Source organism: Etheostoma spectabile, chromosome 6, assembly GCF_008692095.1.
Source record: "Etheostoma spectabile isolate EspeVRDwgs_2016 chromosome 6, UIUC_Espe_1.0, whole genome shotgun sequence".
NCBI classification, from domain to species: Eukaryota; Metazoa; Chordata; class Actinopteri; order Perciformes; family Percidae; genus Etheostoma; species Etheostoma spectabile.
Genome location: NC_045738.1, coordinates 5362146 through 5387090, shown reverse-complemented (window position 1 = coordinate 5387090; position 24945 = coordinate 5362146). Strand labels below are relative to the sequence as shown.

The following is a 24945-nucleotide window of genomic DNA, read 5'->3' as shown; positions in this document are numbered from 1 at the left end:
AAATAAACCAATTGTACAGGTTGCACTTAGGGCAGTATCGTGGTGTCTCAGAGTCTTATCTAGCACCCAGTGATGACGTGTTGAAGAGTTTCATTGCCTGTGGTAGGAAAAGTACAAATGGGTATTCTGCATTTGTACAATACCCATTTGCAAATGTAATAATAATAAAAACATAGCAGTATCATCTATACTATGCATGTATTATAGTATTTGTTCAGACACCAAAATACTTCTTAAAACTTAGAAATCAAATTGGTTGGTTCTATTTGACCAACAGATGAGAATATTAAAATGTGCTCTATATACATAAAATATGTCTTGCTCATTCCTATTTACCCATCCACTGCATGCACGAGCGCTCGCACACACACACGCACACACACAAACAAATGCATTTGCATCTCTAAAGGGACTGCCGATTGTCAGGTTCCATTATATTCCACTGCATTTCATAGGATATATGCTGTCTGTTCTCAGTATGTTCTTGTCAGACAGGCTACTCCTCACTAATATATATGCACATTGACAGGAGGTTACGTGTGAGGAAAATCCAAGTCTTCTGTATAATCTTTGCCACACTTCTCCGATTAAAATACAGGTCACTCTTTAGTAGAATTAATTCATGCGCCAATAATCTGAAATAAGAAGCAGGGAGCACCATCATGAGTCTTTTATTTTCAGTTAATTCTTTACTGTAGAAGACACAACACAATGTTTATTATAACTGCAGTTACTTCATCGTTTCAGGTTGAATATGATTTACCCAGGGACATTTTACCTTAGTGTTCTCAAAAATATGGAACAATCAACATCTAACAAAACAAAACCTAAATGACGGTCCTTGCATTTGATACGTGTTAAGGAAATGTATAGGCATTTATTGAAAATATCCTTGTGAAAAATACAATACATCACACTTCTCACAACAAGAAAAGCTCTGCATTTACTCCCTTAAGTCATCCTCATCGTGATTTTTATGAGGTGTGGTGCAACCTCGAAGCATCTTCAGCGCCCAAATTTAGTTCCTATCTCTCCACTGCGTTTGTAGAGAGACTCAGAATTCAGGCCAAGTGAGATGGATGTTGCCAAGACTCCCCTGGTAAAGTGATGCTAAAAAGGCAACCAGTTTTCTCCTGTTATTTGGGCTTTTTCAATTTATAGATCCAGCATTTCCTCCTCTACAGTCTTTCCACTGGTTTCAACATACCGCTCTTGCACTCCAAGAGTACTGGAGTACTGTTAAGGAAAACATGTAAAAATGAACACATTTTAAAATGTATATTGTAAGATTCAATTTACTTTGAACATAATTCATCCAAAGTCATTGTAGACACCAGAGTATTCAGTCAATAGCCACCTCCCGTAAATCTTAAGGTTAGATTTCAAACCAGATGAGTCACAGTTAGTCACTATCATGACTAGAAAAAAAAGGATACGAGTCAAACTGGAAGTCTGCCCCCACAGCAGCTGACATCATAGCCTGTAGATTCCTCTCCTCTAGGTCTCCAAAGCAGTAGCCATTGGCTTTGTCCACTGTTCGTAAGACCTGAATCATGCTCTCTCTGTCCTGGAGACAGAAAAGAGAAGCATTTGAGATCAGGTGGTTCTCCCTGTAGAAATTCATTCAAAAAAAATTGCTGGAAAAAAAAACTCTCACTAAAACCCTAATATAGTGCTGTTTAAAGGTATTTGTATTTCTGGTTTCTGATCTAAATCAGCATAAAATCACATCACAAGTCAGTGTTGGATTTGATTTGATTTGTTTTGTATGTCCTCATGCTCTTTTCCTACTCATTTCTTCCTACCGGGCTGATCTGTTGCATGAGCAGCATACAGGCAGGCTCACAAAGATTTCTAAACTCTCTTTGATATGTTGCCGTGCAGCCTCTTAAGCCATGGAGGTTATCAAGATTTAGTATTTTGAAGTAAGCTACACATGCAAACCCATCAAATCCCAAACTTGATCCGATGATCAGAGTTTAGCATCTTGTCCTTCTCAGGGTTTAAAAGTGTACCATCGGTAACCATGGTAACCCATGGCTGTTTAACATGAAGATGATAGAAAACACAGACATGCATTGAGACTGTGCTTTCCCCATGATGGAGACAAGAGTGCCAACTTGCCATAATGTAGAAATGACTAGTCCCATATGCAGTAATGGCACAGTGGTCTAGTGACCTGTCTGTGGACACACAGGACTGGTGGCACCATTGTCTCCTGAACTATCCAGGCCCGCAACCTTGGCGTGATTCCACCCTCTTCCTTGAGCTCCACATGCATCATGTCATTAAAACCTCCTTCTTTCACTTCCGTAACGTCAGCAAAATCAGACCCTCTCTCACACTCCCCGCTGCTGAAAGACTCATTCACGCCTTCATCTCCTCCCGACTGGACTACTGCAACTCACTTCTTCTCGGCATCAGCTCTACCAATATCAAGCGACTCCAACTGGTCTGGAACGCAGCCGCCCAACTCAACACCCGCACCTAATCCTGGTACCACATCATTCCAGTCCTAAAACAACTCCACTGGCTTCCCATCTCCCACCGGATCACCTACAAAATCCTGGTCGTTACCTACAAAGCCCTCCACCATCTGGCCCCCTCATACCTTACCGACCCTCAGATCCACCTCAGCCGGTCTCCTCTGCACCCACAAGTCCAACCTCCGCTGTTTTGGGGACAGAGCCTTCTCTAGGGCAGCTCCCAGGCTCTGGAACTCCCTACCCCAAGAGATCCGCACGTCTGAGTCTATCATCATCTTCCAGTCCCGCCTCAAAACACATCTCTTCACCTCTGCCTATCCGTAGCCCCACCCCCCCTCCCTTTTCATCTGTGCCTGAATCTTGTTTTTGTGTTGTTTTGTTTTGTTCAGCCTTGTTTTTGTTTTATACCTTGCCCTGGAAAGCAACTTTGGGTCCTTAAAAAGTGCTATACATAATCAATTTATTATTATTATCAGTCTCGATGAAAAAATAACGCCAGGGAACTACTATAGTGTGCAGAAAGCCCACTCCCTTTTTAACAGTCCAATCCATCTGCAGAAAATTGATCCAGTGCTCAATTTCAAATGCTAAAAATGATTTATGATTTACCTGTTGGAACAATGAAATATGCCACAAGTGATTTTTAGTATTTCTTGGAAGGAAGCCATTTTTGCATTGGTGAATTAATGTTGTCTTATAATACGTTTGGGCCAGTTCCACTCAGTATGGATGTTTTGTGGGTGCTGAACCCTTTTACAACTCAGCTACAACAATAAAACGAAGGAATTCTTATTACGCTGTCCACTCAACATCTCTGTGACCTCACATCATTCCACAGAAATATATAGCATGAGACAAAATAATATTTGGTGTCAAAATTGCTGTCAGTCAAAACACAGTTAATCTCTAGTTTTCATAGGTAAAATGTATTGCTCTGAAAAAGCACTTATAATCTTTTAGTCAGTTAGTCTGACACACAGAAACTGAGCCTTCAAGGCTTCGTTTCTGTATACATGCCAAGTTTGATGTACTAGCTGGTCAGGCTACATTAGGTCTGTCAGATTGGGATTAAGCTCAAAGCAGACTTGACATTTGGTATTTCACTGAGCAATAACCTATTTATTTATTTTTTTAAAGAGGTTTGTGTGTAGCTAAGTACAATACACAGTAGCTCTGTGTTAACTTTCCTGCAGCAACAACACCCAAAGCCTGGTCAGATAGAGAGCAATGTACATTAGGGGTGGAAATTTACCAGACGCCTCCCAATACTACGCTGTATCGATTTCCCCCCCCCCCACTCCCCACCCCTAATGTACGTGTGGCCTCCATATTAGCTTAAGCCACCTAATCCCTTTTTAGGAAACTAGTGGTTCACTTTTATTTTACTGAAGCATAGTTTAGTGGAATTATAGCAATATTAGTTCCTATTGGCTGGCACGTACTACCATCACTAAAAAAACGAAGTATTAAGCCTGACGGCAAAACAGTGATACCTGTACATTGAGAGGCACAAAGGAGACAAGGCTGTAATCTTGTATGACCTCTGCCAACTTCACATTTAGACGGTGGAATTTTTTAAAAAAGGGGTCTGCAGCCAGATGATCAAGAAGATAGGTCAGGTCCATGACTTCAGTGTAGAAGTCAAGGTTGAAGGCTGTACAAGAACACACAGTAAATAAAAACGTTGTTTTTTTCATGGTAAATTCAATTACGAGTAAAATACATACATAAATCAATTTCTGAATAAGTTCTACAATGTTTTCATGAGAAAAATAAGTAAAAATCCTATGGTTTTTTTAGTAATTTTGTTTTGACCGGGATATCATTTGTTTTGTTTGAGGTAAAGCCAAACTTTCTTAACTTACCCAGTTTGCCATACTGCTCAATCAAGTCCATCTTGGAGAGGATGTTGACGTGTGGAAGCTCCACATGCAGCATGGTGGACAGGGAGGTACACAGCACAGAGATGAACTTGGCTGGGTCAGCGCAGTAGTGAGAGTCCACAAGGTGCACTGCCGTGAGCTTAAAGAGACAAGGAGCACTCAGTCATAGCGTCATAAGACCTAAGATCTACATTATGTTAATAGTGTACATACATGATGACTGAATAGACAAAGCATCAAGGTTCAGGGGACATAACATCATTCCAATCCCTGAATGTTTAAGAAGCTCACCCTAAAATTCCACTTGACCAGCTGTGAGAATATATTCTTTACTGAACTTTGGTGGGTGTAGAGCTCCACTTGTCCAGGACAGTCAAACAAGAAATAACAGTCATTGTGCTGTATCAGCTTGTTTTCTAACCAGTCCAGATTTGCTTCAACATACTCCATACAGTAGAGGAGCCCGCCGTTGGGCCCAAGCTTCAAACCCTCCATGACATCGTCCAGAGTGACCAGCTCTGAGATATTCACCGCACAGGAATACGGTAGTTGTTCGTTGGCGGGGTCCATGTTCACCACAACCACCTTGCGCCCCATGCGAGTCAGGAACTCCTGCATTCCTTGACAGTAAGTGGTTTTTCCTGAGCCTGGGGGTCCAATGACCACCTGGCCGAAGCGCAGGGAGGGCGTTGCTCCGGTCTGGCTGGACATGGTTTCAGCGCCGCGGGGACAAGACCAGGATGTCAGAGGGGCCACATCTGCATCCAGGTTGATTCCTGGCAGGGTCACGTTAGTCAGTGTCGGACATTAGCATGTTAGAGGATGGAAGCAGGTTTAGCCTTTTCAACAATTAATTTACTACTGCAGCAAAACCTCAATAGTTAATTAGGCAGGAGTAGATAGCTATGTACAACGTTATAAACATAACGTTAGCTTGTGATCAATACACTCGGGTAACATTAACGTTAAGTTAATAAATACAACTTCAGTTAACTGTCGCTAGTCAATTAAAAGTTTATCTGTACCCACACAAGACGTCTAATTGAGTTAGCTTCATTTTCTATTACGACATTGTGGAATTTTATTTGTAAATGTAGTAAGTATTGATGAATATTTACCGTTTGCCGCGGTTGCGTTTGCATGCGTACAACAGCTTCCAGCTAACTGGCTAAAGCTACTCTAAATTACATCCGGGTCACGTTACCGAGATGTCAAAATAAAAGATTTTTTTTCATTTGATGGGGCACTACCACCGACAAAGAATATTATTTATATGGGCACTAACACTAAATCTTTGTAATAGTCCTTTATATAGTATTTCAGTTTACGTTACGTCATTAATACATTCGATACAGTCACATACAAATATGCATTGCCATAGGAAGACAGTTTTTTTGAGATATTACATAATAACATAAAAAGACCAAGTCAGCACAAGTGGAAAGAAAGGTTTGAAAATGTTTTAATAAAACAGTGAGACAAATATGTGAGTAAAAAAATCTATGAATAAGAAAAATGTAAATTGAAGTCATCGTCGTGGTCCGATGCTGCCACCTGGCTGCCAGCCTCTGTATTTCATACTAGTGTTTGGTTGACGTCTCAGCAAGGTGTCACCGCCATCGATGTCTTTGGGTTTATCATACACTGTAGTTATATGAAAATCTGTCCTGCGCTTTTTTACGGGATTTAAGAACAATTTCTCTCCATGATACCTGCAGAAAAGAAATACATTTGCATCAAGATAGCACTAACATCAATGTCCACTCACTCATATACTAAAAGATGCAAGCAGTTATATTTTGTTGATTGCGTTTTCGTGTTCATACATACCCAAAGCCTCTTTTACAATTGGGATGTTGGCCCTCACTCTCAAGGGCGTCAGGAATCCCAATCTGACTGTGTCCTAACCCTTCACCATCCTTCCAGCCCTGCCTTTCCATCAAACGACGACCAAAGCCCTAAAAAGAAAAAAACATTAGAATATTGCTCATAAAGGCTATGGTAGAAACAATGGATGACAGGCCACCACCTTACCTTTGTGAACCTCTCAAAACTGCCAATAGACTGACTGTGTCCAGATCTATCTTCAAGACCCACCCTCAGCCTTTTTTCATATCGCATTCGGACATAGTCACGGGCATCCATGTCACCTCCATCTATGAGAAGAAAAGTTGGGTTAAAAAAAAAAAAGATCCTGCAGAGAGAGTTCACAGCCAATCAAGGATGTAAAACAAACTTGAGATACCTTTATCGTAGTAAACACTCATGTCAACATCCCAGTCGTCTGCCGTTTGTTCATCAAAATCTAAAAAAAAAAAGACAGGAGACATCAATGTAATCGATATTTCATCAAGCAAATACACTTAATTTAAAGTAATAGTAGTGATAAAAAAACATCATATAAATGTGCTTTGAATACATTTAGATCAACATTTGTCTTTTAATGCCTATAATTGTAATTGTATAATTGAGTGGAATTTAGCCGTTAAATTTAATAATACACAACAGTTATAGAACGTTGTCAGATTCCAACTAAAGAACACCAGCTTGAAATGATCGTTTCAGTTCCCATAACCATGCTGGCTAATGTGGCTAACATCAATTAGAGATGACGATGATGATGACGATGATGATGATTAGAGCTCCAAAGATAATTAGTTGATCGATTAGTTATCAACTATAGACAGTGGGGGTGGTGATGGCGCGGTGGATATGACATATGCCTTTAGTGTGGGAGACCTGGGTTAGATTCCCACTGCGATGCATCAACCAATGTGTCCCTTGAGCAAGACACTTGACACCTAGTTGCTCCAGAGGTGTGTGGCCTCTGATATACTGTATATAAATATGTAAGTCGCTTTGGATACAAGCATCAAATGTATCTAAGCAATAAATGTAATCCAATGTAAAAATTCTCTGATTGCAGCTTCTTAAATTTGAATATTTTCTGCATTCTTCACTCCTCTGTAACAGTAAACTGGGTATCTTTGAGTTGTGGAAAAAACAAGACATTTGAGGACGTCATATTGGGCTTTGGAAATTTCTCTCAAAATTTTTCACCATTTTCAGACATTTTATATTTACCAAACAACTAATCCATTGATCAAGAAAAGAATTAACTAATTAATGTACAATGAAAATAATTGTTAGTTTCAGCCCTAATGGTGATATTTCATTTTTCATGTAAAGAAAAGAAGAAGAAAAAAAACATATATGTAAAGAGCTTCTTCTGTTAAGTGTTGAAAACTGTAAAAGTCATGTTTTTGTTGCACACCTCCTTCTTCCTTGTGCCAGTACTGGGCGTCAGTGTAGAACACCAGGCCTGAGCCGCCCTTCTCCCACTTCAACTCAATCTCCTCTTCGAACAGCCTTTCTTTGCTTCGTTCCTGGCTTGTTACATCATCATGCAAAGCCTCATGGCGCTCCCACTCCTCACAGTAGTCATCATCCTACAATCAACGAGAGGAATAATTGTCAAACCACAGTGAAGGGATGATGATGATGACAATTTAGCCAGCCCTAAATTGCAGGCTACAGATGCAAGTGCATTTATATTTGACATTACTAACAAATACGAAGGCATTTAAACCCACATCATCTGCATTTGACTGTGCATCCTCCTCTTCTTCTTTCTGTGGCTCATCAGTCTCTGTTGTTTCTGTGTGATCAGCTAGCTGCCTCTGTCTTGAGGGTGGAGCAGCAAACATGCCCGGTCCTGATATTTCATGGCCAGCTGCTGTTAAGATAGTCTCCTCTGTGGCTGGAAGTGTCCAACTGTTCTTATACTGGAAAGGCACATTGCCGTAACGGCGATTAGAGCTGGTCTTGGGGAAAGTGAGGCCCAACTTCCGGATGAGGCGCGGAGGCAGACGGCAGGATTGGATGAGCTGTAGAAACACTTTGACCGGTGTGCCCACATTCCCATTCTGCATCAGAGCTGGTGGATTCAGCTCAGATAAACTTTTGAGGTCAGCCTCTGTGAAACATTCTGTTAAGGACACCCGGTGCCGCTGCTCGTACTTTGATTTATAGGGGAATGACCCATCATCTGAAAGAATAAAAAAAAGAAAATTAGATGTACAAACTGCAATAACACTTAAGGTCAAAGAAACAAACAAAGAAAACACATGTCCAATAATAAGCAGCAGTAACACCTACATGAAGAGGCCATGACATAGATGACATAATTCCTATACTCTTTATTAACTCAGAATTTTTCATTTAGACGAAGTTGTGCCTTAGAAATTAATCTACGAATCAGCTTGTGTCCTTACTGAAAATTACACAACTGCAACACTGATAATTTATAATGATTAATTCAAGTAACTTTAAGTTATCAAGGAAAAATAGGACGCAGGGTCCAAAATTAGCAGCATCTACTTGCCACATGCTGTTAAATATGTAAGTGGCTGGTAGATTTGCTTCACTCACCAGCCAGAAACAATGGTAATCTATTGAGTGGCTGGTAAAATCTGAACGATCACTACCCATTTGACTGGCGGACACAAAAGTTAATGTTTGGACCCTGATATGACGCGAATAAGAAATCGGTTTGAGTCCTCAAACCAGGAGATAATGAGAAGCACATATATATATATATATATATATATATATATATATAATATATATATATATAATAATATATTATATATATATATATAATATATAGATAATATTAATAATATATCAATAACCTTTGTCTTGTGAAACCTTTACTCGTTTAATAACGCAACGTCTAGACAGCCAGTTCCCTTTCGAGTCAATCCAGTGATTCCCAGCATACATCCTGACGAATCTGTCCGCATCTTTAGCATGAAGTGAGGCGATACAACAGCACGACTTCAGCGCTTGCTGCTTCTTCGCGGGGCTGTTCTCTGTCACTTGGTCGGTCTCCGGAGATTTGGAGCTACCCTCTTCACCGTCCCCACGCACGGTGTTTTCGGACACTTCGGACTCCCTAAGAACCTCAGGTCGATGTCGGTAGTGAAAACACTGAAACCCGCCACTTTCTATGAACTGGCTGAAATAATTTCTCAGGTCAGCGGAGTGAAAGGCAACAGGAATGTTACTAATTGCCAAATACACCGGAGATACGGCTTCAGCGACCGCCATGATTGTTTTTTTCTTTACTCGACATAAAACGTCACCGGAAAGACTTTCAGAAACTACGTCAGTTCCGCTTCCTGAGACGTTAGAAAACCATTTAGAAAGAAACATGGAGAAAAATCATAGACCGTTAATATTAATATCAACAATATACGGTCTACGAGATAAAACTCTTTAACTGTCTATGGAGAAAAGGCATACCTTTTTTTTTCTTTTTTTTTTTTACTTTTGCTGTAAACATAGACCGTTAATATTAACGGTCTATGGCTGTAAACCTGTAGATCTTTTTTTTTTTTATGTAATCTTTATTGCAAAAACAAGAAACACAACACTAATGACATATAAAAGTATATAATACAAACATAATGAAGATTATACAATACAATTTTGCCAGGGGACGCTTAAAGGCCGTTACAAAGATAAGGAGGACCATATGCTGACAGTTTTAACTGCCTTCTTGTTAAGGGAGCCCGAAATCAAATATATATAAAGTACAACTCCATGGAAAAAAAGTATGAAATTAGTTTTTAGAGTTGAATTTACATTTGTGAATGTGAAACTTTGAGAAAACGCATACCTCAGTCTTTCTTTAACTGTCTATGATATCAGTCTTTCTTTAACTGTCTATGACCTCAATAGGTTAAAAAAATAACCCTCAATACAGACATTTTAAGAGAGATCCCTCTTCTCAGATAGCTAGAAGGATTTAGAAAACATTTAACATAAATAATAACTAGCCCCCGGAGCATAAAATTGACAGGGATCACTTCTGCATCCATGATAACCAACTGTGATAACATAAAAATGGTAAAAGGAGGAATGAAGCCATGTGACTCAAATGATGGTTAGAAGACAGCATTCTGGCTCAATTTTTATAAATCTATTTTTGATTTATGCAAAAATGCAGCAAGGCTGAGAGTGTTTAATCTCACTGAATAGGGCAATCAACAACATGTTGTCTTTTAAAGCAACGCTAGAGAACTTTTTGTACCTCAAAATAATGTTTTCAAAATCGGTCAGTGGTTCATCAACTCGTAACAGGGTGAACGGAACTTCTGCATTCACTTTGCGGCTCTCCACCGGCTATAACCGCGCTATGCAAGTTTGCCAGATCGGGAAGCTGATCTGTGGTTTGAATGAGACATAAATAATACATAAGTGTAAATTTAAACGTTCTCTAGTGTTGCGTTAAGAAAATTATTAAAGTCTTTTACATTGCATTCTTTTTAAAACTTTTTCAGAGAGTAGGCCTAGGCCTAAACCAAGAAATGCATTCAGTCAGAGTTCATTAACCCAGAGGGGAGCTCTAGCTCTGGCCTTCACCTCAGCTTTTATCATTGTGTTTTGATAGTAGCAGGCAGTAAAACCAGACCTCGGTGTCAGGACTCCAACATCACTTTACACATAATTACACACTTATTGTCTTTTAGTCATGACCATCCTGGCTTGTGAAATGCTAATCCTCGTCACATATGACTGGGAATCACAGATTGTCACAGACATGTTTAGAGATGAGTCAGAAATTTGATTTGCTTATAGGTTTATAATATTACACTAAAACACTGAAAGTATACAACTTTCTTACGCATGCAAGCGCCCTGATGTGTATAGGCGTCTCACAAACAGATGCACCAAATATCTTTTGTGCTGGAAAATAAAATAAAATTGAATAAAAGTGAGCCTGAATAAATAGATATACCAATAATGGTGTAACACCTTGTCATAAAAAAACACCAATCAGGTTGTTGCACCACAGTTTTTGGCCTTTGGGACTTTCATAAAATAAAGTCTGTTCACTTCATGCTTATGGCCTTGCCATGGAGAAACTTACAAACAAAATACGGACGGTACAAAAAATCAGGAATAAGGATAAGGAGAATCAGGATAACTAAATAAAACTTAGAAGCATTCTATGCTCAATGCCAGGTTTCAGTATTTTTTGGCAGTTTAGCATTGTGTCAGTTAACTATGTATGTTTTTCCAGATGTACCTGGTCAACATCAGAGCATGGTCAGTACAGTAGGTTATGCCATCGCAACAACAAAGAAAGAAAAGAAAACCCTGCAATATTTAATTTTGACGTGTTTAAGTTTGCTATAAAAGCCTGTAAAAGGAGACAAGATGGACCTCCTATGATTTTTCAGACAAGAAAATGATTCAAAATGTATTGTTTGAAAATGTATGTGTGGCATTCTGGATCTGCCCGTATACAATTATGGTGTATTGCATGTTATTTACATATATTATTTTCATGGTGAGAGGGAAGAGAAAAGAAAGAACTACTGTACATGTATACCTGTGAACTGAATTCACTCAATTTCAAATTCCAGGATGATCAAATAATTTTTCCAGAGGATTGAAATGAGTCCACGGTGTAAGAATTACTGTCACCTTTGGGTTAATGACCTCGGCAGATGAACCTCTGCTGTATTAGCAGGAGGTCAAGGTCAGTTGACCAGACATGGTGTTCATCACGCACTGAGAGTTCAATGACCTGGGGAAACTAAAACCAGAGGAAAAGCAAAAGTTAAAATTAAGGGCAAGACCTTCATTTTAGTAAATCAAACTGTGTTCAGTGGATATGTTGACACAATTCTCTTTCTAAATAGCTGTCGTATTATTTGTTATTATAGTCTTAATCTGTTAAGGCTTACAGTCAAGTGTTTTTACAATTTTTTGGATTTTAGTTTAAAAAAAAAAAAAGCTTGAGCATTCTTTAGGAGCCGGCCATTACATCATGCTTCATCAGACTGTTTTTCACTTGCTTGATCTCGGAATACAGCAGTTCTTCCATTTATAGAATGAAGGACATTTTATTTTTACTGTCTTGGAGGAGATAAGCGTCTGTCCTCCGTGTCCGTCTCTGCCTGCTCCTAACCTCTATAAACACGAGCCTTATCACAAGTATTTACAACTGTCAGGATGCTTCATGAAGCAGCCTGAGGGCTTTCGGAGTGCATTACAGGTCACTTTGCTGAAAGGCTCACATTCTCGAAGATAACGTAATGTGTGTCATGCATTCAAAGCTAAGAACTGAGATGTCACGCCTCACATGAATAATCACTGTAGTATGTCTTGATGAGATCACTCCAGGAAAGAAAATGCGGCCATGAAACCTAGGGAGTATTCTTTGAAGGGATGAGTAAAGCTACTGATGAAGTAAACATTTGGTGACTGGTGCTGCCAGTGGTGTCTGGCTTGTAATGTTTTTATTGCTGTCATTCACTGTATGAACTGACCTTGGCACCAGAGTGCTCTGTGGATCCACTAGAACTTCCATGATCATGGTTTCAGGCTTCTTGGCTTGTGCAGCAGGTGTCCCCACAGGAAGAAAGAGCATAATATGTTGTCTATGTGTGTGTGTACAGCCTGTGTATGACTGTCACTAAATAATGTGGTGAACATTGTTAGTTGGAGCCTGTCATTGAAAATGAGAAGTGTGTTTATTTGTGACTACAATAAAGCAATTAGGCTTATCAGTCTCCAGCCTCTGTGCCTGGCACGGGGAAAATTAGGGTAAACTCATTTAAATGACAAGGGAAACATTGTACCGCCACAAACTGGACTTCCTTAAATTTTCTTGGTCAACTTTTATTGTTTCAGAATAAAAACAGCTCTATAGTCTCACTGTGATGACACAAACACAACTCAACTGAGGACCTGCCAGCATTGGGTTTTTATAACTAAACGGACAATCTTCAGTGATGGCAATCTGTTTATCAGCCAGCCAGCCACTCCATTTTTACTTCAGTTTTTATAGTGCATGGGCTACTGTACATAATTTTGTTCTACCACTTTGGTCCAGTCGCAAATATCCCAACAACTATTGGATGGATTCCATGACATTTTGTGCAGACACTCATGTTCCCCAGAGGATAAATCTATCTATAAATTACAGGAAGGTCTTTCTGTCAGTGTGTGTGTGTGTGTGTGTGTGTCTGTGTGTGTCTTGCTACGGGCAAGTGCAGTAAGCACAGTAAGTAAGTACATTAAGTACGGTAAGTGCAGTGCCAAGTTTGACGTTGTTTGGATTAGAAATGCAAAATAAATTGTTTAATATGTATATAAGAAGCACAAATTGTCTTGACTCTTCCTGCTATTGTATTACATTGCTGTGAGTTGGCAGAACATAACGTAATCTCCAAAATCTCAGAGTTGGCAGACACATCAGTTTTTACCAGACTCTCACATTGGGCCAGTTGGGTAGCGCACTGCCATGAGTCCATGAGGCAATGTCTGATTACTCCACATTGTCATTGTGATATTTTGTGATTAGCCTACATTCTGAATCCCTCGTTCTCTCTCAGGTAAATACAATGTCTTCCTCTGATGTAGAAGTAGCCTACTCTGTAAGTCAGTAGTCGGCTATGTTGTGGAGGTGCATATTAAGTGGTTTGGGGCCCTTCTGTAAGTAATTTTGGGGTACAATTTGGTTCTGATGAATTCTACAAGCAGCAGGCCAAGCAATCGGCCCATTCCAAACAGGCACATTTTCAACGGGCACTGCACTAGTCTTACTAATCTGGGGGATCCACAGACAATTTCTCAAACACCATTGTGTGAATTGCCATTACATTTGGGACACACACTCATGTCCCCTTCAGGATAAATTGTAATAACCTTGATGCAATATTTTTTGTTGTAAATCAGGTTAAATCTTCAATTATAACTTTTAATCTTAATTTTGACTGACATCTGGCTAAACTGAATAATTACATGTCAATAACCTAAATATTTCAAAAGATTATTTCTTGTCATGTTTTGTTTGTTTGTTTTTTGTGGGGCTGGGGGGCATTTGTTAGGCAGTTTTATACCACCAAATTAGGTCTAAAAAATTCCAGGATTACACGGAGATAAATGTAGATGCTACCTCATGGACTTAACTTACGGGTCATTGACCCTGATCTACTTTGGCTCCTTTCCAGTTCTCCAGGTGTAGGGACACGATGTGGAGCTGATTACCTCAGCAGTCCTTGGTAGCTTGGTACTGCCTGGGTTAACGACACCGGCTACAAGATAAGGCCCATCCCTCTTGATATCCACGCGTTAGTTCTCCAGCTCCTTTTCATTGAGAAAAGCTTATCGGTTTCCCAGGGTTATTCCATCAATCACCTGGCAGAGCTCATGGTTGTTATTCACAGAGAGTGTATTGACAAGTCAAGGTCCACTTAGGAGGGTGGGTTGGCCTCATAAATACAGGGAAACACTGGAAGAAACAGCAGCAGCACTCACAAGCTCTCGCAGAGCCCAAACTGAGAGAGGTCTCCCACATTTAACTACATAGATCTCTACAACCTTTAAAAATGGATAATGGGTGTCATTGTGCGGCTAACAGCGACAGGCTTTCAAATCCTATCCTCTACAACATCCTGAGCCAAATGGATAACAGCACACCAAGCCAAAACTGCTTCAACTACAATTCCATAACTCATGGATGCACCTGTGAGCTGCGACGGACAGTATGCTTGAAAAGGCCATCTGAGATCTGCAAAGAAGCGTCAGCAGTTCTGGTTAAAACTGTCCATTTCATGAAGAACTTACCTGCGTTTAACCAGATGCCACCACATGACCAGTTTGCACTTCTCAAAAGCTGCTGGGCACCGCTCTTCATCTTGGGTCTGGCCCAGGAGCATGTGGACTTTGAGGTGATGGACACATGTGCTGACAGCATGCTGAAAAAGATTCTCCTAAACCGTCAGGAAAGCCCTAAAACGGAGAGGGAGCAGCCCACCATGGCCGGTGCCAGCAAACTCAAGTCCTGCCTCAAAAAGTTTTGGAGTTTGGATTTAAGTCCAAAGGAATATGCATACCTCAGAGGGACCACACTATTTAATCCAGGTATGTATTTATCTGATGTTGTCTGTTATAGAAAAAATAAAAAAAATAAAAATATTTACTCTCTGGAGTACATTTTCAATCACTGCTGAAAAAAACACTGAAAAAACTGCATCTTTCAGTATCTAATTTGTTTTGTCTTTATATTCAACAGATGTCCCGGATTTAAAGGCAGCTCTGTTTGTTGAAGGCTTGCAACAGGAGGCTCAGCATGCCCTCAGCGAGGTGGTCCAGCTCCTTCACAGAGGGGACCAGGAGCGCTTTGCTCAAATCCTCCTCACAGCCTCCATGCTGCAGAGCATCACACCCAGCCTCATCACCGAACTCTTCTTCCGGCCCGTGATAGGCCAGACGGATCTGATGGAGTTGTTGGTTGACATGCTCTTCTGCAGATAGTAGAGGCAAGGACGACTTCATGTAACTCTCCTGGAGAAAGTTGAATCCAATGTTTTCAACGGTGGTGATTCAGACCTTTTCGTTGACCAACCCAAGCAATGTATCCTCATGAGATGAAGGAATTCCCGACAGTGGACTGCTCTTGCGATAGCCGACAAAAAAAAAAGTGAACTGGTGAATATGAGACTATGAGTTACTTATATTTACACTGAAGCTCAGGTCACTTTAGCCTAGTCGGAAAATCTTTTATCCGCTGTAGTGGAAAGATTTGACTATCCACATAAAGACAGCCTGTACCCACTCTTGTAGATATCCTAGGAGATCTGTTTTCTTCAATGTTGCAAATAAGTCTGCATTTACAGAACCTTTCAAATAAATATATTTTTGTACATGAACGTAATAGTGAAGTTCTGCCTCCATCCTTTAATTCTTCTGTGGTCCTTGGGTCAAATTTGACCTGTTTTCAAAGTTTCTACATCAGAAATTTGGGTTTCCTTCAAGCAAATTACCCAAAAAATAAGAAAAGAAAACGAAGGATCAGAGCTCTACTTACATAGACTATTGGGTGTTTTATTACGTTGTATAGAATTTGAGAAAAAAATGAAATGGTTTCTAAATAGTACCCTGACTCAACTTTGACAGTCTGCGATTATCCACTCAATCGTAACTACTGTTATTTGTTGAAATAATTTTGTCATTTCAGAGTTTTGTTTCTCAAAAATGAGGTATAATTTCATCTGAATGAGGTTTATAAAACAATGAATTTAGTGTAAAACTAGCAGTAATAAGTTGATTGGTTAGTGGTGAAACTCATTCCTACATTTGACCTATTTTTTTTAAGCTTATTTTTTAGGGGTTTTATTGCCTCTATAAATGACAGGAATGTAAGGAGAGAGAGAGGGGGGTGATAGGCTGCAAAAGGGTGCTCTAACTGTACTTGGGTGAGCTAAAGGTCGCCCCAGACAGGTCCGTTATTACTAACACGTTGAATAGCCAAGTATTCCTCAAGCCCCATTATTTTAAATTCTCAGGGTTTCCTAAGATGGCAAATTCCCTGGAAATGTGTAAAAACTGAATCTAGCAATATCTCTAAACAGTAAACATAATAGTGATTATAGGTTTCAAAAGTTCAAATAGCCAACTGGGTAGCTTCAATAAAGCATACATAAACTGAAAATATATTGTGAAACAGTGTGGCAGTTTCTTCCTCTAATTGGGAGGCACCTTCAAAATTGAAGGCAAACACTGGGTTTTAACCCAGTAAGCAACCAGCCTGTCGAGTCCTTGTAGTGATGCATACAACTCTCTCTAAGAAACCACGTCTGATTCATGCACACCGTGTTCTTCTTGTTTTACCAGACTGTGTTGAAACCTAAGTTAACTGTCAGGGTTGCTCCATAATCATGTGAAAACTGTACCACTTTACACAAAGACAGAAAAACTGAGAAAAGTAACCCCCGCCCCCTTTATTGTTTTTATTATGACCACTCGTGCTAAGAATTACACTATGTACTTTGTCTCCCTCTTATGGAAAACAGTGCAACTTACATGTTTAATCTGAGAAACTATGAGCACACAGATGCATTAAAAAGTGAACTTAAACTGAGCTATTTTTCCATGCACAAAGGTAAGTGGAAGAAATCAAGTATCCTAAAAAAAAAGTCTGAGTTTACTTTTAATCTGAAGGCCAGATTTGATATAGAACAAGCCTTCTTGATTTGTCCTAGCCTGTGGTATGCTAGTTGTGAAACAGTAAGCTCTTACATGACACCTCATTCAGGTAAAACAGGAATGTGCTGGCGGGGGCAGACAGCCTGAGGAAACGGGGTTAAACAGGGCAACTGCAACACACCAAACTCTAAAAGCTCAACATTTTGCAGAATCATTCAGATTCCTTTCTTTGTATGTAGTTTAATGGGCTTTGTCGAGTAGATTTAATTTTCTACAAATAAGAAATCGTTGAACCTATTTTCAGTGCAAATCATATAATTTCCAGAATTTAGAATAATTCTTTTGATGCTGGTGCAGCTGTCTTATTCTGTTGTAATCTGTTGACAATACATTTGAGAAGTGCTCACACTTGTTTATCATCTTTTATGCACATTACAAGCGTAAAATTACATATTTTTTTAGTTGGCAGCTGCAACAACCTGTTGTCTAAAGGGTAAACCTTTTAAGACTGATGTACATCTTAAAATATACATTATAGGTTTAGATATTATTAATTTGACCCAATGTTCAGGATAAGACTGGTTTTGTGCACAGCTTCCTCCCTTTGCACTATATGATGAAGACCACCCCCAGGATTCTATTTCCTTTTAGTCAGAACCAGCCAAACAAGTTCTTTCTTTTGCTGAGGGCGGAAAAAGTCTGCCTGGTAGAACACAGTGACCTCAGGGAGATGAGCTTGACAACAATAATCCAAAGAGATAAAGAAGAAAGTAGGCTAAAAACACAGCATTGGAAAACCATTCAGAGGACAGACATGTTGATATGCGAGAGAAAATAATTGCAAAATAAATGGAGCTGCATAACTAGATTATTTTGGCTTGTCTGGAGAGAACAAAAAGATTGGGACAAAGCTCTGCAAGCATCAAGCGTTATTACCCATTTCCTGTAAGGTAAAATGAGAAACCGATTACATAAAACACCTTTAAGATATTTTCTTGAATGCACACAAAATGGCATAAACAAGCATGGAGATTTTTATTTTGTTAAAAACAAGACTTATCTGTGAATAAAAAAAAAAATTAAAAAAAAACTGGCCAAATGCCACACATGGTTAAAAAAAAAAAACAGTAACATTGACATCAAAATATGTACATCAAAATATGGCTTAACAATGCAGTTTTTAGGTCAAAACAAGCTTTCGAGGAGTCTAACTGGCAGGAGTTAATAAGCCCATGCATACATACATAGATACAGTACAGGCGCAATGGCTTGTATAAACAATCACAGACAAGAATGAGGACGGTTATGTTCTACCACCGTCTCTATTCTCTGGCCTGACTGCTAAGACTGCCTGGAGTGTAGTCATGTTCTTTTTTCAGAAAACAACTTGAAACACTGCATACAAATACATAAAAACGGCCTTGTCTTTCCCTGTGTAAAAAAACAATTGTTTCCTCCATTGGTCATTCGGTGGAGAGATAAAAAAAAAAAAAAGTCAGTGAATTTAAATGACACACAAATAGCAAACCTTAGCTAGACCACTTTGAGCAGAAGTTCCACTACCCAGGGTAAAAGGTGCTCCACTCAGTAACAGCAACAACAAAAATGACAGCAGAAGGGTAACATTGTCCATTTAGTTGGCAACACCACTTGTCAGTTCAAGTACTTGTGTGTCTGTGTCCCCCTTCAGAGAAGAAGAGGAGCGCCTGAAGAGTCTGTTTCGGTGTCATGGTAGGGCGAGTAGGGTGTGGTGGTGCTGGAGGAGTAAGCTGTGAGAGAAGGAGCTTTATTTAATGCACTGAAAACACATTTCATGCACAAATGAAAATTTTAACCATGACACTGACACAGTCACAGGCCACATAGTGAAAGTTGTGTACACACAAAGGGGTGTACCCTCATTCAAAGACATGTAACAGGACACCCCGTGCTTTTAACTGGCTCACCGCAGAACAACAACAATAATCCATATGTAACCCAAGTTGTGTGCTAAAATTACATAAAAAACCATGGGACATTATGTGGCATACATTTAATAGGACTCGATCTGCAGCCTTGGCAGGTGGTGTAGAATGACAGCTGAGCTGGAGGAGAGAATGAGCCAGATTGATAAATGGGTGTAAGGTGGCAGATGAAGGGGAGGAGGCAGCTAATGAGCGAGGGATTGTAATATGCAAAGAAAAGGGAAGGAATGTGGGGCTTTCAGTGGTTAAAAGAGTGGTATTTTACTGGAGAGGATGTAAGAAAATGCCTGCAGATGCAGCAGGTACCATGGAATGCAAAGACCTGAGACCCACACGCTGATTCACCGGTGTAGTAATTATACCTCAATGACCAGGACAAACGCAGACAGTATCTCCTTCAGCACAATGTGAACAATTTTTGATAAAATGTGCAATTTTTCTAACCACTACTCACACGCTTGTACACTCTGGTGCTGACTGATTCTAGAAAGCTATCTAATCCAACTCTTAATTTCTGTCATGTGCATTTACATCAACCCAAAGAAAGACACATATGTCTCCCACAATGTACTCACTTCTCCCGCTGTAATGTCTCATTTTCCTCGCCAACTCATCTGATGGCGTTTGCTCGGACACTTTCACCTCTGGAACTGTGGAGGTGGACGAAAAGACAAAATGAGCGCTAGAAAGACCAGGAGCTTCAACAGATATTAATGCACTCTCATTATAGAACTAATCCGGTCATCTCGGCTATTGAGCAATATGTTTAACGAGACAGTGTGAACCTGTATCAACTTGTCTCAGATTAACCAATTATTGTGAGGCCATTGACTGGTGTATTAGGGCCAAAAACAGCGTGCCAACAGACATGGTGAGTCATTCAGGGAAAACAGATCAGATGATTGGTATATTTGGTGTGTTGCAGCCAGATGGTGGTGACATTTTTTTTCATGTGGTATCTTATTATTAATATTTATACAGCAGTAAATATTTAAAAGGTAATTGTCACGTGACATTCTTACAGTCACTGCTCATGAAAGTGTTGGTCATGGTTTCGTTGCCACTGTCAGGGAGAGTCCCGTCACTCCTCCCATTAGTACGCTGTCCCGTAGACTGATGGCTCTTGTTTCTTTTGCCCTTTCTCGTGCTGATGCGGATGACTCCGTGCACCAGCTTGCACTCTGCCTCCTGCTCCTCAAGGTTGTAGTCCTGAGCAATGCTGTAGATGAGCTCGCTGATCTCGTTGGTCTTGCGGGAGAACGAGGAGTCAGAGGTGCACTTGGCCAGCTGGTCAATCTGGTGCAGGGCGTAAAGCTCCAGCAGCTTCTTGGTGATAAGAGAGTCAATGTCTGTGCCTGTGTCACTCAGGTCATCTAAGTCATAGTCCTCACGGGATAACAGGCTGGTGTTGCTGACAGGCCGCTGGGTGTCCCCCTTGCCGGGTGTACGGGTTCGTTTGGGGGGAGCAACTTTATACTGTACTGTCCGACCCCCGATGCGCACATCGGGGTAGCGGAAGCTGTCACTCGTGGGCAACTTAGAGGGTTTGGTAGACTTGCTGGACTCCAAAGGCATGCCACAAGTGGGGTTGGTCACAGCTACGCCATTAGGAGTTTGTGGCTCACTGCCTGCTTTAGGAGGATGGTCTGTGGAGCTCTCATTAACAGGCACGCAGGGCTCTCGGCTGCCATAAAATCCACAGGTCAGTACACAGCAGATAAGTGCCTTACAGCCACTCCAGCCGATGGAGGCGCAGGAGCCACAGGCATGTCTGCTGGTAGGCGTACTGTCTGCAGACCCGGGAATAAACCCTATAGTCTCAGAGCCCCGACCTTTGCCATTTCGCGGGTGGCCTCTGCTGCGGCCATTCTTGCATTCTGATTCTGAATACCGGACGTGATCAGTGTGGTTCTGATGCAGATGCTCCCCACGAGGATCCTTGTAGGAGTCTTGGCTGGCCGTGCTCTCCTTGGATTTAGTCCAAGTTGGTCTGTGCTTTTCTGCTCTGGCGCTGTGGCGTTGATGGTGGCAGGACACCTGGGGAGCCCCTGTGCTGTGGCCAGGCATGGCTCAAAATACCTGGGACCTGGTGTGAGAGAAGCATGTTTAGAAATAATAGCCAGGTGTAAACATCCTCTTGTGTTGCATCACAGGGTTGCAGCAATAAACGCATCATAACACATTAAAGTAGCCTGAATTAAAGCGTTAAGTTGTTAACACCAGCTGCCAGTAGAGCAACCTCCCCGAAATTCTGAGAATGTAAATAAACTGAGTGCATTGATTGCTGGTTCGATAAGAATTTGACCCACTTTGTTGCGCTCTTGGAGCATGTTTGGCCAACAGTAGCCTACATGTGCAGAAAAACAGTTTACACCAAAACTTACAAAAAGTTCTCTTACCGCATAGGAGGAAACGCTCGTGGTTGTCTTTTATCCCAGATAACTTGTTCGGCGAGCAAACCGCGGAAGTCTCACAGAGAAAACGTCTGCTAGCGCTTCAAACAGAGAAAGAAAGACGGATTTCGACCGCCCACAGATTTCCAGGTGACTTCCAAGAAACAACAAACTTTGCAAACCTGAAGTCTGATGCCTTAACCGAACAACGCAACTCGGCTCACTCGCGTCGTCTCCTTTTTTTGGGGTAAAACTCAGTCTCGTGTTAGTCTTGTGTTGCGGTGAGTTTCCAATGTTTGGCTATTACCTGCGGCTACAGCTAATCCCAGATCCTACACCCACCCACAGGTGAGTCGTGACGTCATGTTAGGGCGGATATAAGAGCACAGAAGAAGGAAAGAGGAGGAAGGACAATAAAAGACAACAAGAGGACCAGTGAATAAAAACAAAGAAAAATGGAAAAGAAAATGAAACCATTTTGGCAAATTGTTATTTAGTACCATGTGATGCTACATAACTGATGGTGAAATTCTGCACTTTACATTGTGACAAATAAACTATACATACAGTATATTCATGTGTATGCGCACACACACGTGCTGTGAACACACACACTCGCGGTAGGTCTGACATGCACACAGAGGTGCACAGCTGCAGAGCCAGCAGGTGTTTTTACCAAGCATTATCTTTCATTCTGCCCTATTTTTCCTTTGTGGAAACACTTAATCACCCACTCTTTGAACTGAAATAGTAGGGCCACCTCACCTGGAGAAAAATGAGTCTGTGTAGCACTGCAGTCATGATAAAACAGGGGCACAAAAAAGGGAATACATTAAAAGTTTATTTTATTTTATAATGAATGCAAATATTTCATATCATACTGTATATTTAATATCTATTCCTTTGAATATTGTAATACAGGTCACATGAATTTTATGAATATGAATTCTAGCACAATAAAGATTAAGGATTAATCATAGTATTTATTTACAATTTACTGGGTGCCTATGGATTTCAGTTTCTTAGGTTAATATACATTTATTATGTCAGTGAGCTATCTATATCATTTACTTTTCTGGCAGTCTTTTGCAGTATGTTAAGATATTTAAAGTCATGACACAAATACCAAAAAACAAAGTTGACAGAAAATGAGAGTATGTTTTCAATGTAGCCATTGTATTATGTTTTTATGAAATGTATAATAAACACACAATATAAAGGTCAATATACATTACAAGTGCCTCGACAACACGAAGGCACTTGGTTAGATCTAAAAGTAATAACTGCAGTATGTACAGGAAGCTCAAAAACATTAATTGTAAATCTAGTGGCATCTCACATCTACTTTAAATTATTCTAGCTTCATTAAAAGATCATAGGTTCACAGGTGACAAGGTTGTCAGCTGTGTGACCTGTGTGTCTGTAGGAAGCTGGACCATACAGGTGTCACTTTGCAGCTGCCGTGACAGAGATGATCCTAAATGCCCTTGTGCCGTGTTGCCTCTGTTATCTGCAGAGATGTTCCCCAGCCGAGGGTCTGAGTCAATCTCATATCGGTAGTGATATCCCTCCAGAATGTCCTGACATGCATCTCTCATTTCATTGATCCACTTCTTCATACCTTTGCGATTCAGGTAGAGCACAAAGAGGAAGATCATGCCCACAAACCCCAGCACCAGCCCTAGGAAGACATAGGATGTCTGCAGAGTGAGGTCAGCCACCTCTGCTTGTACTGGAACAACGCATCCAAGGGCACTGACACCGAGCCCTTGCAGCCAGGTGTCACTGAACCTTCTTGGCGAGGCACACCTTACAGCATCCACATCTACCTGAGCTCTTGATTCATTCAGCCAGGCCACAAAGTTTCTGATCTCACAGGAGCAGGTGTAAGGGTTGTCTCCAAGAAGGATCCGGATGTTCCCAAGCTTTTTCAGCTCTTGTAGAGCATCATCCCTGAATGTGGTGAAGGCATTATGTGTAAGGTCCAGCATCTCCAGATGGTTCATACCAGAGAAGGTTCCACTGTTGACAGCCATCAGAGAGTTGTTAGCGAGGAAGAGCTGCTGCAGGTCAGGAAGGTGGGAGAACATCCCTGGGGGCAGCAGGGTGAGCTGGTTCCCAGAGAGGTCGAGGCGGAGCAGCCCCCTGAGGCCACCCCAGCGCAGAGCTGTGGTAAGGTCTGTCAGGGCGGTGAAGTTATGCAGCGTACGGCTGAGGTTGAGTTCCTGAAGGGGACTGCCAGGTATGCTGAGAGCTTGTGGATGGATGAGGGCCAGCTGGTTCTCACTAAGGTCCAGAAAGCGCAGGCTGATGAAAGCAGAGAAGCTGTGAGATGCCATCTCTGTAATCCTGTGAAGATGACTAACACTGTAACATCCATCCTGAGACATTTAGAATTACGTTTCATGCTTGAGGACAACTCACATCTAAACAAAACTGTCAAAGTAAACCAATACAGACAACATTATTAACATCATTTATTTATTGGATACACTTCAAGAAATATAGTCATATTGTCCAAATATGGCTTACTATACATGATTAAAACAAAATGAACACTGCCATTCTCACCTATTATTGCTTAAAATGATGTTGGTGACATTCTCCAGCTCTGTAAAGGAATGTGGTCCAATCCAGTGTATATTATTCCCTGTGATGATGACAGTCTTTGCATATCCTGGAATACTTTGAGGCACCGTGAGCAAATCCTTAGAAACACATTTTACTGTGCAAGTGACAGCAAAACACTCACAGCCTAAAGGACACTCCCAGCACTGGTACGGTGCACAGAGAAGGATTCCCAAAAACACTCGGACTGCAAAAGCACACATCTCTAAATTATAGTCAATTAAAAATAAAAATTAAAAACTGAATTGAATTACAGCAGGAAATAAAACCCCCCCAACTCAATTCCATGTGAATTAACAAATCAAATTCTAAACACAGCTTTTGTTCTAACAAACTAATCAAAGGCTTTAGAGGCAGCAAAGAGTGCTCCAGCATCAGCCCCTCCTCATGTGCTCCACTCTGGATATAAAGGTTGATGCTAGTTCATATCAGCAGAATCTGCTGGGTGGAAAAGGTACGTGGTTCCCTTAAAGGTACAGAGAACGGTTAGAGCATCGGCCAGTGACCTACACCAGTCTGCCAGGGGAGACTTAAAAGGCTTTGTATACAGCTCATCCAAAAGTAAGTTATAGAAACAGAAATA

At 40.8% G+C, this 24945-nt stretch overlaps 5 protein-coding genes across 5 annotated transcripts; 1 reads left to right on the top strand and 4 right to left on the bottom strand.

The window, feature by feature from the left end:
• Positions 1-656: 656 nt before the first annotated feature.
• On the bottom strand, positions 657-5593 carry gpn2 (GPN-loop GTPase 2). The gene is made up of 6 exons (XM_032519336.1): positions 5488-5593; positions 4661-5145; positions 4352-4508; positions 3980-4140; positions 1437-1567; positions 657-1228 (listed from the first exon to the last, which is right to left on the bottom strand). The coding sequence occupies exons 2-6, from the start codon at positions 5078-5080 to the stop codon at positions 1156-1158; spliced, it is 942 nt and encodes a 313-aa protein (XP_032375227.1). The 5' UTR covers positions 5081-5145; positions 5488-5593; the 3' UTR covers positions 657-1155.
• Positions 5594-5814: 221 nt separating this feature from the next.
• gpatch3 (G patch domain containing 3) lies at positions 5815-9528 on the bottom strand. The gene is made up of 7 exons (XM_032519453.1): positions 9064-9528; positions 7963-8417; positions 7644-7818; positions 6615-6674; positions 6404-6525; positions 6200-6327; positions 5815-6081 (listed from the first exon to the last, which is right to left on the bottom strand). The coding sequence occupies exons 1-7, from the start codon at positions 9479-9481 to the stop codon at positions 5898-5900; spliced, it is 1542 nt and encodes a 513-aa protein (XP_032375344.1). The 5' UTR covers positions 9482-9528; the 3' UTR covers positions 5815-5897.
• Positions 9529-14684: 5156 nt separating this feature from the next.
• nr0b2a (nuclear receptor subfamily 0, group B, member 2a) lies at positions 14685-16106 on the top strand. Its single transcript, XM_032519627.1, has 2 exons — positions 14685-15313; positions 15465-16106. Exons 1-2 carry the CDS (start codon positions 14779-14781, stop codon positions 15704-15706), a joined length of 777 nt encoding a protein of 258 aa, XP_032375518.1. The 5' UTR covers positions 14685-14778; the 3' UTR covers positions 15707-16106.
• Positions 16107-18233: 2127 nt separating this feature from the next.
• Positions 18234-22108, bottom strand: kdf1a (keratinocyte differentiation factor 1a). The gene is made up of 4 exons (XM_032519556.1): positions 21741-22108; positions 20364-21427; positions 19917-19991; positions 18234-19146 (listed from the first exon to the last, which is right to left on the bottom strand). The coding sequence occupies exons 2-4, from the start codon at positions 21406-21408 to the stop codon at positions 19064-19066; spliced, it is 1203 nt and encodes a 400-aa protein (XP_032375447.1). The 5' UTR covers positions 21409-21427; positions 21741-22108; the 3' UTR covers positions 18234-19063.
• A 794-nt stretch (positions 22109-22902) lies between these two features.
• LOC116690990 (trophoblast glycoprotein-like) lies at positions 22903-24748 on the bottom strand. The gene is made up of 2 exons (XM_032518247.1): positions 24306-24748; positions 22903-24083 (listed from the first exon to the last, which is right to left on the bottom strand). The coding sequence occupies exons 1-2, from the start codon at positions 24563-24565 to the stop codon at positions 23108-23110; spliced, it is 1236 nt and encodes a 411-aa protein (XP_032374138.1). The 5' UTR covers positions 24566-24748; the 3' UTR covers positions 22903-23107.
• Positions 24749-24945: the final 197 nt, after the last annotated feature.